At 33.1% G+C, this 15,815-nt stretch overlaps 1 protein-coding gene across 1 annotated transcript in view; it reads left to right on the top strand.

Annotated features, from left to right (window-relative positions):
- Positions 1 to 15,815, top strand: part of LOC106459567 (optomotor-blind protein-like) — a 51,789-nt gene that overhangs the window by 15,673 nt on the left and 20,301 nt on the right. Inside the window, exons 2-3 of the mRNA XM_022386072.1 lie at positions 9,576 to 9,852; positions 14,825 to 14,971. Coding sequence (XP_022241780.1) covers positions 9,576 to 9,852; positions 14,825 to 14,971 — 424 coding nt within the window. The remainder of the gene's footprint in view (positions 1 to 9,575; positions 9,853 to 14,824; positions 14,972 to 15,815) is intronic.

The following is a 15,815-nucleotide window of genomic DNA, read 5'->3' as shown; positions in this document are numbered from 1 at the left end:
CACAGTTTATAAACACTGCTTTTGGATTTTTGTTCGGAATTCTTTGTTGAACGTCTGTCATGACAGCAGCATTATCATAACCTTGTGAACAACAATCACTCAATAAAATTACATCCGCTTCTAATTTTGTGCTTATTGTTTTCTCAATATTGGCAGCGTCTTTTTCTTTTATCTGTATAAAGTCAATTTTGACTCTTTGACTTCTACTTTCTTGTCTTAAAGTTAATATCAACAAACCGAATCCCTTGGGCCAATTGCTCAGGATTGGCTAAATCAGGTGTGGAATCAAACAGAACACCATAGTATTTGTTTCTACAAATTGCTGACAAACAATAATTTCGTACATGTGAAGCCATGAGATTTATAAACTCATTTTGGATTTCAGGTGAAAGATAAGATGTTGATGTTTGCAACATGTTTTAAATGCTTTCTCATTACTGGATTATACTTTGCTAATAACTGCAAAATTGACAGGAAATTTCCAGGGTTTTCGTTTGAGGTTATGTCCTCAGTATGACCATGAAATGCAAGATTCTGAGAAGCTAAATATTGTGTACAATCCAGCAACCGTCACAATACATCTCTCCATTTATTTATTTTTCTTGCTGAATTTGCCTTTGCAGTTCTTCATCAATGCCACTTTGAAGACTAATTCGGCACTCAGTTTCTTTCCAAGCAGCAAATGACTCATGATGACTGTCACTATTTTCATGGGCATTTAACTTTTTAATTTTTTTCTAGTTAGAGAATCCACCCTGTGTTTTAAAAGCAGACCGACTATTGAATGTCATATATGTAGATGAAAAAAGAAGACATCAAAAGCAGTATGCTGCTTTATGTAGAGGTGAATAGACCAACCAGAACGATTGACCTCTTGTCCATTCAGAAGGCGTCGTTTGAACCAAAATGCAGTCACAGAACGCCCATCTTTGGCATCAAATGGACTTTCTTTATGTTGAAATTCATGTGCTCCAACTTTAACAATCTCTGTGCGATGTGCATGTGTTACAACTGCTGAGCCTGTTGTATCAAACTTCATAAATCCAATATCTCTGTGTGTTAAAATATTTATTAGATCATCCTCTTTTAGCTTAGCAACACTATTCTTTGGATTTGTATCTGACAAAGTGGAATTCTCTTGTTTATTATTATTGTAGCTTTCAACAGGACAGAGAACAGTTTCTTCATTGTTTACTTTTTCAAATGAAATAGCATGTTCACAATCTTGCACTTTGACCTCTTTGCTGCCATCAAAAGGAACAGATGCTGGCTTACTTGTGTCATCACTTCCAGCAAGGAAAGCTCTCATAAATTTGCTTGACTCCACCATCGAAGCTGCAAATTGTGCACTTCTTTTGCGTCCCTGTGCCCCACTTTCTTTTTTCGACATAATGGGCTAAATAAATAATTAATAAATAATGACTACACTATTTAGTTGCAACATGCAAGTTGTCAGATGAAAGGAAGCATCCTACTTTCCTAAGTTCCTAACTACAAATTATATTTAAATTATACAATTATAGTTGCAACCCCGGACTAGCTAGGCACATCTGGACCTGGTTTCACTTTAACTGCCATTATTTAGACCACCCATACTCATGTTAATTAATGTGACACAAAAGTAAGAAAATCAATGCAGATGAGTGTATATGCTGGTAAATCATGCTTATAAGCACCATATAAATTACTGGCAGTTGCTAAATCACATTGAAAAACGCCATTCGAGCAATTTCAGACTTGTCTCCTGTAGTGTTCGTGTAGTTAAACCTATAAAAATTACACACACACTGTGGAGAAGGGTGTAATCATAACATAATATAAGCCTAGAGGCTCAAAGGCTATATTTAATATTAAAGGTTTTGATAGAATGAGAAAACCTAAATATAGGCTGACTAATTAGTGTTGCTAGATTACAGTTCGTAGATTAAGTCACTAGTACATTTGGATCTAACATTAAAGTTAGACCTGTTATTTCCATCTTTTTAGTCTTAGGTTTGGATCTAGATGTAATAATAATGACAGAAATTTAGCTTTATACATCTAAACTAGACCTTAGATTTGGGTGCATAGATTGAAAGCACCTTGTACTGAATCTACCCAGATCTAAATATAACCATACTTCATCACTTCTAGATTTAGATTTGTTAGGCCAAACTTTTAGAACAAATGTTACATCTAGATCTATTAACTTAGTCAATAAATCTGTCACAGTGCAATGCCTAGTTTAATAGTTAGTATAGGTCTAAGTATGTCTATAATATAGGCTACAATTTGTATGATGATGTGGTAGGGTCTAGAAATAAAGTTATAACTGCAATTAGACCTAAAGTCTAGTACATTTACAATCACCCAATGCAATTACAAGCCACTACATTAGGCCTATAATGTTTACTAGATCTAGATCTAGGCCTTGCCTGTTGCATATATTCCCAATCTTGCACAGCAGTTAATATGTTACATCAATCTCGTATTTTCTTTTTTGTTGAACATACACTTACTTGTATGTTGTACTCTAGGACTTGTATTTGATCTACAGATGAATGATGGGATGGTGTAATTTACTTCTGTATGTTAATTCGGTCTCACTGCATTTCAGTGGGCGGCTTTTAAAAGTTAAAACTGCAAGCGTAATACACACAAATAACGTAACACTGTGTCGTATTTACTTAACGTAGGGCAGTTGCGCTATATCCTAGGGGAGGGCATAATTATTAATTATAGGCCAGAGGAAATTTTGCGCCCCTTCACATTGCGCCCGGGGGCAACTGCCCCCTCTTGCTACGCCACTCTTAGACAGTCCAATTATTATATTTTTATTTACCACAGGCGGCGGAAGCAAAATGTACAACCCTTGATGGGCACTTTCGTATTTTTAAATAGCAACTTAAACGATCCAGTAAGAATACTGGCAACTACAACCCGACCTACATTTTAGGCTTTACATTATATTTTACCAATTTTATTGCATTTTTGATGTTATAGTTTTTGTTTTTGAAGAGGGCCATTGAACTACTTTGTCTAAAAGTGTGAGCACGTGTCCCCAATACCCACCGATCCGTCGTCTATTTTAGTTGCAATAAACATTATGTTTTTTTAAATACTTTTTATGTTTTGCCTTTTTAATATGTGCTGTCTAGAATAATTTGATAAAATCTATGAAATCATATAAAAGTTTCAACAGCATCTAAATTCTTATCTCCGTTTTTTATTGTTGTTATTAATGAAAATACAATGAGAATACTGCGTGTGTGTTTCAGGTGTGGATATGCAGCAATGGCGCCATCGTTATCCCAGACGTATACATGTTTAAGCAATAACAGTAGTTTAGATGGAATAAAGTATATAATTTATATCCCTTAAGTGTGATAGCTTATGAACTTTTTATAGCTTTTAACACACGTTCTTGAGCTCCTAGTTACAACATAAAAATCGTTAGTTTACAAGTTTATGAATATAATGTAAAGTGTTTTCTAAAGAAGTATATGGAAAAAACAGCTAATGAATAAAACTGAGCAAAAACTTAATATGTATGCATAAAATTAATAAATAAGTCCTAGTTTCGTAATTGTTGTTCTTTTTTACGTGCCCCCCCAGGCCCGGCATGACCAGTTGGTTAGGGCCCTCGACCCGCAATCTGAGGGTCGCGAGTTCGAGGGCTATCTGCGCTAGCCATCCATAATTTAGAAGTGATAATCTAGAAGGGAGGTAGCTAGTTAACACCAGCCACCGCCAACTGTTGGACTACTCTTTATCAACTAAAAGTGGGATTGCCCGGCACGTTATAACGCTCTCATAGATGAAAGGACGAGAATGTTTGTGACGGGATTAGAACCGTTGCCTCACATATTGCTCTTATCATCAGGCCATGTCAGGCATCATAAAAAATGATAATCACTGGATATGTGTAAAACTTGTATTCGTGTACACTATTTATCTTTACATCTTACAAACTAGGTATTTTGGTCTAGTTGACTGCTTAACATTTACGGTATCTGTAAATTTGATAAACCAGGAATAATAACCAAATTTGTTTAAAGATATGTACATGAAAAAGGTCAAAGGTCACACCTTTTTTTCAAACTCTCAAAACCATTAATACTGGATAAATTCACATTTTACTTATTTATATTTTTTTCATAAAGATACATATTAAAATTTTGTTTATGTTTTCCAGTTTCACTCAGTCCAGTTCATTCTGTTGAGTTTTGAGTAAATGGTGAACAAACCCTATATTTATAGAACCAGAAAATCTAGATCGACTTGTCACTAATCTCTATTTGTGGCCCCTTCCCAGTGGCACAGCGCTATGTCTGCGGATTTACGCTACTAGAAACAGGGTTTCGATACCCGTGGTGGGCAGAGTACAGATAGCCTATTGTGTAGCTTTGTGCTTAACTTCACAAACACACTCTATTTGTTTATTTTATATTATTCTCTGCATTATGATATCTCATCCTGATCTACTCAACCAAAGAATACATGTGAATCAATATGCACATGTTCATGCAACTGCACTTGTAATGCCTTTATATATGTTTCTGATGAGCTACGTGTTACAGTAACGTTAGCTTCCTGTTTTTTTTTTGTTGTTGTTGTTATGATCCTGCTATACTTGCACTTCGCTTCCCTTTCTTATCAGGAATTGACTTCTACCAATGCAAACACAATGAATTGCTGTTTATTACTGGTAATCAATGGCACAATAGATTTACAAATAGATTTTGCTTCTTACTGGCAACATATTACTTTCTTCCTTCGGCTCTTCAGTTTATTCATTCTTTCTCACATCTCCCGGTTTTCTTTATTTCTATCGTTGAACTGCTTCTTTTACATTATTTTCTCAAACCCACATCGAACCGTCTCTTTTTTTTCTGAACTTGCACCTGTTTCCCATATATCAGATTATAACTATCATAACCCCAAGGAGTCTTGTGGCCTTCATACCAGCTGAATTTAGAAAAACGGCCACTCACTCCAATAATTTTTCTGATTACTTAGAGACTGGCCAAAGGCCGACTGTTTTCTCACACACACACACTCTCTCTCTCTTCACCGATGTTTTCAATGTTACCTTATGCCTAACTTTATAACATAGGCTACGTGTGATAGTAACGTTACCTTCTTATGTTTGTGTTCAATTACATGTGAGGGTAACGTTAGCTTCAGTCATTTAGATTAAACATCACTAAGCTAGGTATTAGCGCTCGTGTATGAACGGATCTTGCAATTAAAGCTCAAGGAACTTTTAGAACTTTTCATAATTCAAACACTTAGTTATGGTGTAAAACTCCTCTGATAAGAAGCATAATACGTACGGTAATGTATGTGTTGTATTACAAAAGAGTAGGAGCTGGTTATGATTATCTAAGTCACATTATTCTTTACTGGCCCAGTACGGGTCAGGAGGGTTATAATAACATTTCAACCGCGTTGTATTTGTTGTGCTTAGACGACAGTGGTATTCTTAAAATAAGGGGCGTATGGTTAAAATGCTAGTAAGGACGCTTCTTATTGTAAATCCTTATTGGGTCAATAAAGGTTACTGCCATGTCAATATTATTGTGACGTAATATTACATACATTATATCTCCCTCTTTAATATGGATGTCTCTTCTTCTTGAGGGCTGGGCGGAGAGAGTAGTGAAGATGACTTGCTCAATTACAGGGTTTACGTACACTTACTATAATTGCACTTTTTAAATATTAAGAACCTCTCATTTAAATATTTATGATGTAAGCTATAAAGACTTCCGCGGTAATTTTTTCTATTATTTTGGTCAAACTTGATATAAGAATAGCTGGATGTAAAATATGAGATATTTTCTGTTACATGCCACCATGTAGAATTTAAGTTCCTATTAGTTTCAAAAGTACAGGAGGATTAAGAGTGTTATACATATGCAATTATCGTTGAATAACATAGTGAAACACTGAATTAAAACCTATTGGAGATAGAAAGTAAATTAACTTTACTGCGTACAAACATCAATACAATAATTGAGATGTGATTAAGTCAGAGTTGAAAAACTGACACCACAAGTAAGCGTTAACTAACAAACATAATATGACAAGTGTACTAACAATTTTTACTACTAAACACATGGAATTTTTTTTTGTTTTAAAAATAAGAAAACACAATGAGACCTCATACATATGGCTGTTTAATTATCATTTGCGTTCTTTAGAAACAATGTTTAATAAAACATCGTACACCTGGCTGGTTAGTTGTCATGTTGCATTCATTAGAAACAATGTTTAATAAAACATTGGACACCTCGCTGATTAGTTGTCATGTTGCATTCATTAGAAACAATGTATAATAAAACATCACACACCTGGCTGGTTAGTTGTCATGTTGCATTCATTAGAAACAATGTATAATAAAACATCACACACCTGGCTGGTTAGTTGTCATGTTGCATTCATTAGAAACAATGTTTAATAAAACATCACACACCTGGCTGGTTAGTTGTCATGTTGCATTCATTAGAAACAATGTATAATAAAACATCACACATTTGGCTCGTTAGTTGTCATGTTGCATTCATTAGAAACAATGTATAATAAAACATCACACACCTGGCTGGTTAGTTGTCATGTTGCATTCATTAGAAACAATGTTTAATAAAACATCGTACACCTGTTTGGTTAGTTGTCATTTTGCATTCATTAGAAACAGTGTATAATAAAACATCGTACACCTGTTTGGTTAGTTGTCATTTTGCATTCATTAGAAACAATGTATAATAATACATCAAACATTTGGCTGGTTAGTTGTCATTTTGCATTCATTAGAAACAATGTATAATAAAACATCACACACCTGGCTGGTTAGTTGTCATGTTACATTCATTAGAAAGAATGTTTAATAAAACATCGTACACCTGGCTGGTTAGTTGTCATGTTGCATACATTAGAAACAATGTATAATAAAATATCACACACCTGGCTGGTTAGTTGTCATGTTACATTCATTAGAAAGAATGTTTAATAAAACATCGTACACCTGGCTGATTAGTTGTCATGTTGCATTCATTAGAAACAATGTATAATAAAACATCACACACCTGGCTGGTTAGTTGTCATGTTGCATTCATTAGAAACAATGTTTAATAAAACATCGTACACCTGGCTGATTAGTTGTCATGTTGCATTTATTAGAAACAATGTGTAATAAAACATCGTACATCTGGCTGACTGGTTGTCAGGTTAGACTAGTTAGAAACACGATTTAATAAAACCTTGCATATCTAGCTGGTTAACAGTCACGTTGTATTCGTTATTCGATGATGTACTTATATATATACATACATCAGTAACTACGTCCACTAACAGTTAATGTTTTGTTAAAGTATAATCTACTAAAAAATAAAAGTATTTCAAATGTATTTAATTTTTATATCATTATATTATTTAACACTATATTGTTATTGGCTTCTGTAAAACACTAAGGCATTGGGAGATTATTTACTCAGGTGGGATTTATTGAACACTATATTGTTATTGGCTCCTGTAAAACACTAAGGCATTAGGAGATTATTTACTCAGGTGGGATTTATTGAACACTATATTGTTATTGGCTTCTGTAAAACACTAAGGCATTAGGAGATTATTTACTCAGGTGGGATTTATTGAACACTATATTGTTATTGGCTCCTGTAAAACACTAAGGCATTAGGAGATTATTTACTCAGGTGGGATACATATGGACTCTGTTTTCAATTTAGGTTTGCTACCAGATTTTCAATTCAGTTCCTGCGAATTACAAATGTAATTGAAATGTATGCATATACAAGGATCAAGATGAAGTTTATATAAATTGGCAGGAAAACTGTGCTATGAAAAAATTATTTGTTTTACAGTCTATGTTGTTTGCATACTTACTCAATTTAATGTAAACTAAAAATAACAACCCAAAAGCGCTCAGAAAATATTTATACATGCCAATTGAAGTGGTCATATTTAGAATTAGATTTGAAAATACGTTTTCTATTCACATACGCACTAAAAGACTGGAATATAACAGAATCAGATATCATAATCTAGAAATATATTTCAAATTTATCACTCCACCCCAGAGATGACATCTTAGATGGGCTGAATATGGTGTTTGAAGGCACCAGTAACGAAGGTTAATTCTCTACCAAAAGGTTCTACCTCAAAGAGTAAGTTCAACCATCTATCTTTTAACTCCATAACATTTATTTCATACCCATCTTTCTCCACTTCTTACTTATTTCAAAAATTACTGTGGATGTCACCAGATGACCTTTGAATATTCTTGAGTGAACTACAGCATGGTTTACTATAAGTAAATAGTATTGAATAAGCGGCAGATAAACATAAACAAATAAAGCTTTCATTGGACCATTTTTTAACGAATGTCAGCACTTAATAACTTTTAGTTGGTTGATGTCAGAAAGCTTCATTCAATCGTTTACTTAGAAATGGTTTTATTTTTAGCTGTCGAAAGAGTAGTAGAAAATGTTTGAATTAATTTAATTGGCATATTTTCGGCTTGATTGAGTAATGAAGACTAATTACAGGTTTTTTTTAAATTATTTGGTTAGGATGTGCACCGCTTCGATCGATGTCTGTTTTTACTAGTGGTGATGAAATGAAGCTGCAATTCAATCTGTATAACCAATCGTCTCATTATCGTATACACTATATAAATGATAAGTTATGCCATAAGAAACACAGGAATTGATGAAGTATGACTTTACATTAAAAACATGTGATATGCTGAACACCTTTTTCACCACTTCTCATGTTATCATTTGCTCAATGAGCCCCAGCTTTTAATATTCTAATAACATTAAATTATCCTTCACCGTGCATGAATAGTAAAAATTATTATCATAGCATTTAGCGAAAATTTAATTAAGAATTTAGCTGAGTCAGATATCACTGATCATTCTCAGCTTTTCACAAACTTAAGACGCATTGAGAACTGTTAATAGGGAACTCGCAATAATTGTAATATAATGTTGTTTTTCTAGCTTGTAGACTTGTAAAAGTTACACTTACATAATAGCGCGTAAAAAGGAATAAATAATATTTGATATCTCGAAAGGATAAAGAAAAATCAAAAAATGTTTTTTTGGAGGTTAAACTTTAGTTTTATAAACAGCGAAATATATTTTGTATAGAGTATGAATGTTAGAGTAATTTGTGTGTACATTTATAGAGGAACAATTATAAGTAACTTATCTTTTTGGGTATACTAAACACTATACTTTATATACATTTATACTATGTATGGAATATCATTTTCAAATATATTTCTCGTTTTCATGAACATTTAGCAAATGTTTTTTTTTCATTAAATGTAATTGTATTTAGATAAACATAAAAAGGAACATTTTCTGAGAAGTTATTACCTTTGAGTAAAATATCTTTATTTTGTGTTAGAAATAAATAATCATTTTATTACATAAATTTGGCTAAATTTTAATTATAGTCCGAAAGAAAGAAATCACATTAATACTATAAAACCAGTCACTGTATTATATATGTATTCAATCGATAAATCATTTTATTAAACTTTTGTTCACATTCTTGGTTTTGTTCAGGAGAATGTTTCCCGCTTTCAAAGTCCGAGTTTCCGGCTTGGACAAGAAAGCTAAATACATCATGTTGATGGACATCGTGGCAGCTGACGACTGCAGGTACAAGTTTCACAACAGCCGCTGGATGTTGGCCGGCAAGGCTGACCCGGAAATGCCCAAGCGGATGTATATACACCCAGACTCACCTTGTACAGGAGAACAGTGGATGCAAAAAGTGGTGTCCTTCCACAAGCTAAAGCTCACCAATAACATCTCGGATAAACATGGCTTTGTAAGTGAAGCTACTTCGATATCGTATCTCTCTCTTCAAGGCTTAACTTGTCCGTTAAGTCGCCTAATTAGCCTTCTTTCCATGCTAGATTATATCTGGTACTTTTTATTTGCTGTTTATAGCTTGAAACCACACATTAAATAGAATGCTGAAGTAGTTTAGTCAGGGTTTTAGAAGCTTAATTTTCTGTTCTCGTAGAAATAACCACATAGAGGTCTGTCTGTCTGTGCATACACGATCGCGCATGCGTTAGCGGCATGATGATCACTTTGGTAGCCACAGTCCAAACAAACGCCTGAGATGAGTCATTTTAAGTCTTGAGGGGGTCGTTAATATTTGTTTTTACTAATTTCAGAGGCGGTGGCTTTGGGTGGATTTCGGGCAGGGAACTCAGTTTAGTTGGTATGTTGTTTACTTATCGTACTCCTAACTGTTCGCTATCGATGCTTCATAGTGCCCTAACACGTTTAGCCCAAAGCAATATAGTTTTCCCTCAATGACCAAACAGGGTCTTTTCGGTGTCCTGTAGCTCTAATCCTTAGTTAGTATTGTGTTACCTTAATAGACCCGTTCCAAATGTACCATCTTACGTCGGGTAATGGTAGCGAACTGTTTACCGCAGGTAGAACGAACGGGATCCACCGGCCGGGTGGGCATGAGGCCCACTGCAACCACTATTTGCTTTTGGTAGGGACGAAGAGAAACCTACCATAGTTAAAACCTGGCAATCCTGAAACCCAAACCGGTCAAAGGTTTTTTCATGATTCGCTCACAATAAAGAAAACTCCGAAAAGTATTATCAAGGTATCAAAAGGTATCAAAAATCAAATCGTAAAATTTAATGAAACACTGTAAAATAAAAACAACTACTCAATGTCTTGCTGACAAGATTCTTAGCTCTACTTCTATTTTTAAACTGATCAACTATTAGATGAATCACAGTGTTAATAACCATCCCAGTTACATCAATTTTAATCATGGATTCGGAATTTTGGGGGCTAAACCTAATAAAGTAAAAACATTACTATACATGTTAATTAATAATCATGCGGATAATATACTTCGAAATACTATATATTAAGAACTTTGTTGTTATTGTTTTTTTTTAAAGAAAATAATTGTGAATGATTGTTCTTCTTGTAGCCCTTAAGTCAGCTGGTTTGGCTTTAAGTTTGATAGTTAAGCTGCGGTTTTCCTACCAGTTTGTCTTCAAGTTATATTGATTTGAATTTTTGAAAATAAAAGAGAAAACTAAAAGTTGAAATTGCATAAAAATGAAATAAAGTGTGCCAATAACTTAGCAAGATATCTCTTTTGGACTCTTCACAGAATAGCCAAAATATTAATCACATGTTTTCTCCCTACAACTACTTTAAGCATTTTTTTATTATTCAAATCCCATATCACTCTGATAATATCTTTTGTTTCTCTAATATTTCAATCTATTATATATCTATTTTTTGTTTTAATTTGTTCTTACTTTGTTTATGTTATTCATGTATAATGGGAAATGTAGGTTTTAAACATAGATATTTACTGTATTAGAAACTTAAATACTTACCCAAAACAAAGCCTTCACCTTATTCTAATTTGCCATAAACCAATTGAGATTTAATAGTTATGAAGAAGACATAAAAATAGTGGTATCCTAAAATTATAACTATAGAAGAAACAACAGAAATGGTAGACTCTTCACGAGAGTTGCCATGTCTTGATGAGATGTATCGTTTGAATTAGCAACACGTGAATCAACATGATGGCCACAAGTCAAATACCAGACTGTAAAATGTTGTTTTGGTTTCATTCTTCCATCTGTTATGACGATAGCAAGATTGTTTTAATCTCCGAAGTTGTGATATTTTGACAGTTTGACATAAAATGAACTAAAAATAATACCAGAGGAAATTGCGTTCAGTATTACTCATTATATAAAGATATTGATCATGACACACACACCAAAAGACCATCTCTTGAACTCAGCAATGTCATTCTCTATCGCAAATGTAAGTGAACCTACGTATATATACACAAGAAACAACGAACACGCAAACTAAAACCAAAACCCAGTCATATACGCAACATCTGCGGAGCAAAATTAAATCATCATTTATTATTCCTAAACAAAAAATAAAGCATCAGTGTACATGTTACAATATACACGCTAAATTCGGTCCGACTTTCTTTGTACATTCTGTTAATTTTATGTACATATTGTGGCATAATATTGTAATATGTAAACATAATCTTTAAATGTTACAGACACTACCACGTATATATAATTGGAATAAGACCAAAATGAGGTTACTGTTGCTTATCGTTATAAGGTGTATCTGTAAACATAATCTTTAAATGTTACAGACGCTACCACTACCATGTATATATAATTAGAATAAGACCAAAATGAGGTTAGTGTTGCTTATCGTTATAAGGTTTATTTGTAAACATAATTTTTAAATGTTACAGACGCTACCACTACCATGTATATATATAATTGGAATAAGACCAAAATGAGGTTAGTGTTGCTTATCGTTGTAAGGTTTATATGTAAACATAATTTTTAAATGTTGCAGACGCTACCACTACCATGTATATATATAATTGGAATAAGACCAAAATGAGGTTACTGTTGCTTATCGTTATAAGGTTTATTTGTAAACATAATTTTTAAATGTTACAGACGCTACCACTACCATGTATATATTCACAATTGGAATAAGACCAGAATGAGGTTACTGTTGCTTAAGGTTATAAGGTTTATTTCAAAGAAAGACATGTAAATATTTTCTATAAATTTTATACGAATGAGCTCTTAATTTATATATATATATATATATATATATCACTTAGTTAAACAACAATTCAATGCTAGGAATGACATAAGACAGAAAATGAGAGAAATCATGTGTTTTTTTTTAACTAATATCCACAATTAAAGTCTTGGGGCCGTCACTGAATAACGTGTTTTCCAGTGATTTACTTAGTGCCGTTTTAAATACATAAAGCAAGGACGTGTTGCACACAAAAATAATTCAATATAAACGCAAATACCACCCCTTTTCATTAAGTTACCAGGGAATCCTCAGGTGACAAAAAATCAGAACAGCGAAACAACAGTTGGATTAAGAAACTTGTCTCTGATGTGTTCAACTTTCAGTTTTAAACTGAAAAAGCAACAGCAACATCTCTTTAACGTAATTAGTTAGATATATCTTTAGAGTTATCACATATTTCCAATAAATCGACTAAAACTACTAAACAAGCTGTTGCCATCATCAATATTCCGTTTATTTTTGGTTTATCTCAAGCTCTAAAAAAATTGGAAAGATGAAAGTAAGAATTCGGGCAAGTAGATTTACTTTTCATACCTGGTGAAATATTTTGATTTTCTTTCTTCCAAAAACCTTTCAAGAGAATTAGAATGCTCTAATTGGCACGAATTTTATCTATTGAAAACATACATACATTCGGACCAAAATATAATATCTTCGCCTCCCCCTCCGAGGGTCGAGGGTAAAAACTACATGGATATTAGATACTAGCTTAAAACAACATTTCCAATCCCCATCTCATGTATCCGAAAACTTCTGTGGCTTTGGTCATAAACGAAGAAGAAATAAACGTTTGTACTTTACAGGATTAGGATAACATAAATAACTGTGAAATTCAATATGACATTTATTTAAACATTTAAGTTATCAATAAATAAAATGAAAGTGAACAATTTTATCTTATTTTACTAAATAATCTCCTAATCAGGCAACTTTAATGAATATATGTGCTGCTTTTCTATTGTGTTCTTTGCCACTTGAAGATGTCGTCTTAACGCTCATGACCAGGCAACTTTAATGAATATATGTGCTGCTTTTCTATTGTGTTCTTTGCCACTTGAAGATGTCGTCTTAACGCTCATGACCAGGCAACTTTAATTGTATCTATAAATTGCTACTCTTTCACTTAGCAAAACAATATATAATATTGTTTATAGACTCTGACCATTGTATATCCGAAGTTTATATTTGTTATGGCATATTTGGTAAGACAATGATGCATCTATCATTTTAACTGGGCATCTGTGGGCTGTTGTGTCTCTATCTAATCTAATAAAACATATCTAGTCAGTTGTTAACTTGTATATTTACAGAATATTGACTCATTGTTTTGCTATGAAAGTGTTTGAAAGTTACACAAGATTTGTAGAATTTCAAATGACAACACCTTGTACCTGCTGTCTGTAATATTTTTTTTTGTGGGAGAAGATTCACTGTACAATGCGTAGTTTTGTTTTTCACTTTTGACAGATTTAGATTTGTCAGGACCTTGAAAGCTTGTGAGACAGAGTAATTTCCCTAATGTGGTCGATTTATACATATTTTAATTTAATTCTCCATATCAGTTAACCAAATAATTTTCTTACTATGATTCACGTGTGCTTTTGAAACAGGTAGTTCAGTTCATTGGCCATTGTATTAAATAATTAATACTGATAACATATATTAAACATTACTCTACTTTATTTTGGCAACTTTTTAGTATCTCAGTTAGTATAGTACTTAACATAAATGTAGAAACGGAATTATTGCTAAAAATGCTGTAAATCCTGTGTTACATTCATGCCCAAAATACTGAAGCATTCCTAAGAACCCATGATTAATAGACCTATAAAGTATATGATGAATAAATCTATTGTGATCAATATTCAAAGTAAAACAGACTTGGTGATGTTTGACACACGCGTGATATTTCATGTATACCCACTGCAGAAGGCTTTAGAGATATCGGTCATAAACTATTTAGCGTATTTTATGTATATAGAGGTTTTATAAATGTCTATCATAAAATTATGATATTTTGTTGTTTTTTGTGGATTTTTACAGGCCCACATCAAGTATACTTATGTAGATTTTCACGTGTTACATGTGAATATTTTATACGTCCTCAATTCAGTCCTAATATTCAAACTTGATTTTTCTTCTTTCGCTAGACGATCCTGAACTCTATGCACAAGTACCAACCTAGGTTCCACCTAGTACGGACGAATGACATTCTTAAGCTCCCTTACAGCATGTTCCGTACTTACGTGTTTAAAGAGACTGATTTTATCGCCGTCACGGCTTATCAAAATGAAAAGGTAATGTTGTTATTTCAACATTCTCCAAAACTTGTACCACATATAGAAAATTATTCGAAGAGACGCAGTTTTATCAAGGTAAAAGTAGTGTTCTTTCATAAAGAGCCTGGTTGGAGTCTTATTGAAACTCTGTAAATCTGTATCACTTGCAGTTGTCAAAACCATCGAATGTTACAATTCTTGAAATATTATCATTGAACAAAAATTAATGATTCAATGTATATATTAACAAATATTAAAGGTACACACCATAAAAATGATAAAAAGTTAAACATAATATATATAAGTAAAAGTAGAAGTTTCAGTAAAAATAAATATACAAGCAACTACAAGTTGTGTGTTAAAGTAAATCGAGTCTTTGTTCTAGTGCTTGATTTTTTTACTTTGTGTCCACCGCATTATCATTATTACAAAAGAAAGTGTCTTCTTTTGTGAGTGAGATACGCGAAACACATTCAAGGATATATTTATAAATCTGAAAATGATGCATTTTTTGCTTTCGCACGACACTAACAAGAGCTCTTTTGGTGCTTAGCATATAGTTCTGTTTCTTTTGCCGCGAAAATCCAATAATCAAATCTCGCTTTAGAATATGGAGCGGCGCCAAACGAGCTCTTCAATTTAAGAGATTTCAATCCGATCTAAAGGGAGCTGAAGAGTCGTGTAACAACTAAAAGGAGAGCGTTAGTGTAAAACTTCAATACTATAGATCTGCAGTGAATATCAAAGGAAATTTGCCACTCTTACTTAATCTTATTGATGTCCATTGAATCTAAAGAAACTTTTGAGTCCCGATTAAACTCTGTAAAGGAAAAATTATATTACATTTTATAATACACATTTG

Source organism: Limulus polyphemus, unplaced genomic scaffold (assembly GCF_000517525.1).
Source record: "Limulus polyphemus unplaced genomic scaffold, Limulus_polyphemus-2.1.2 Scaffold629, whole genome shotgun sequence".
Lineage (NCBI taxonomy): Eukaryota > Metazoa > Arthropoda > Merostomata > Xiphosura > Limulidae > Limulus > Limulus polyphemus.
Note: the sequence above shows the minus strand (reverse complement) of the source record. Positions and strands in the feature narration are given on the sequence as shown.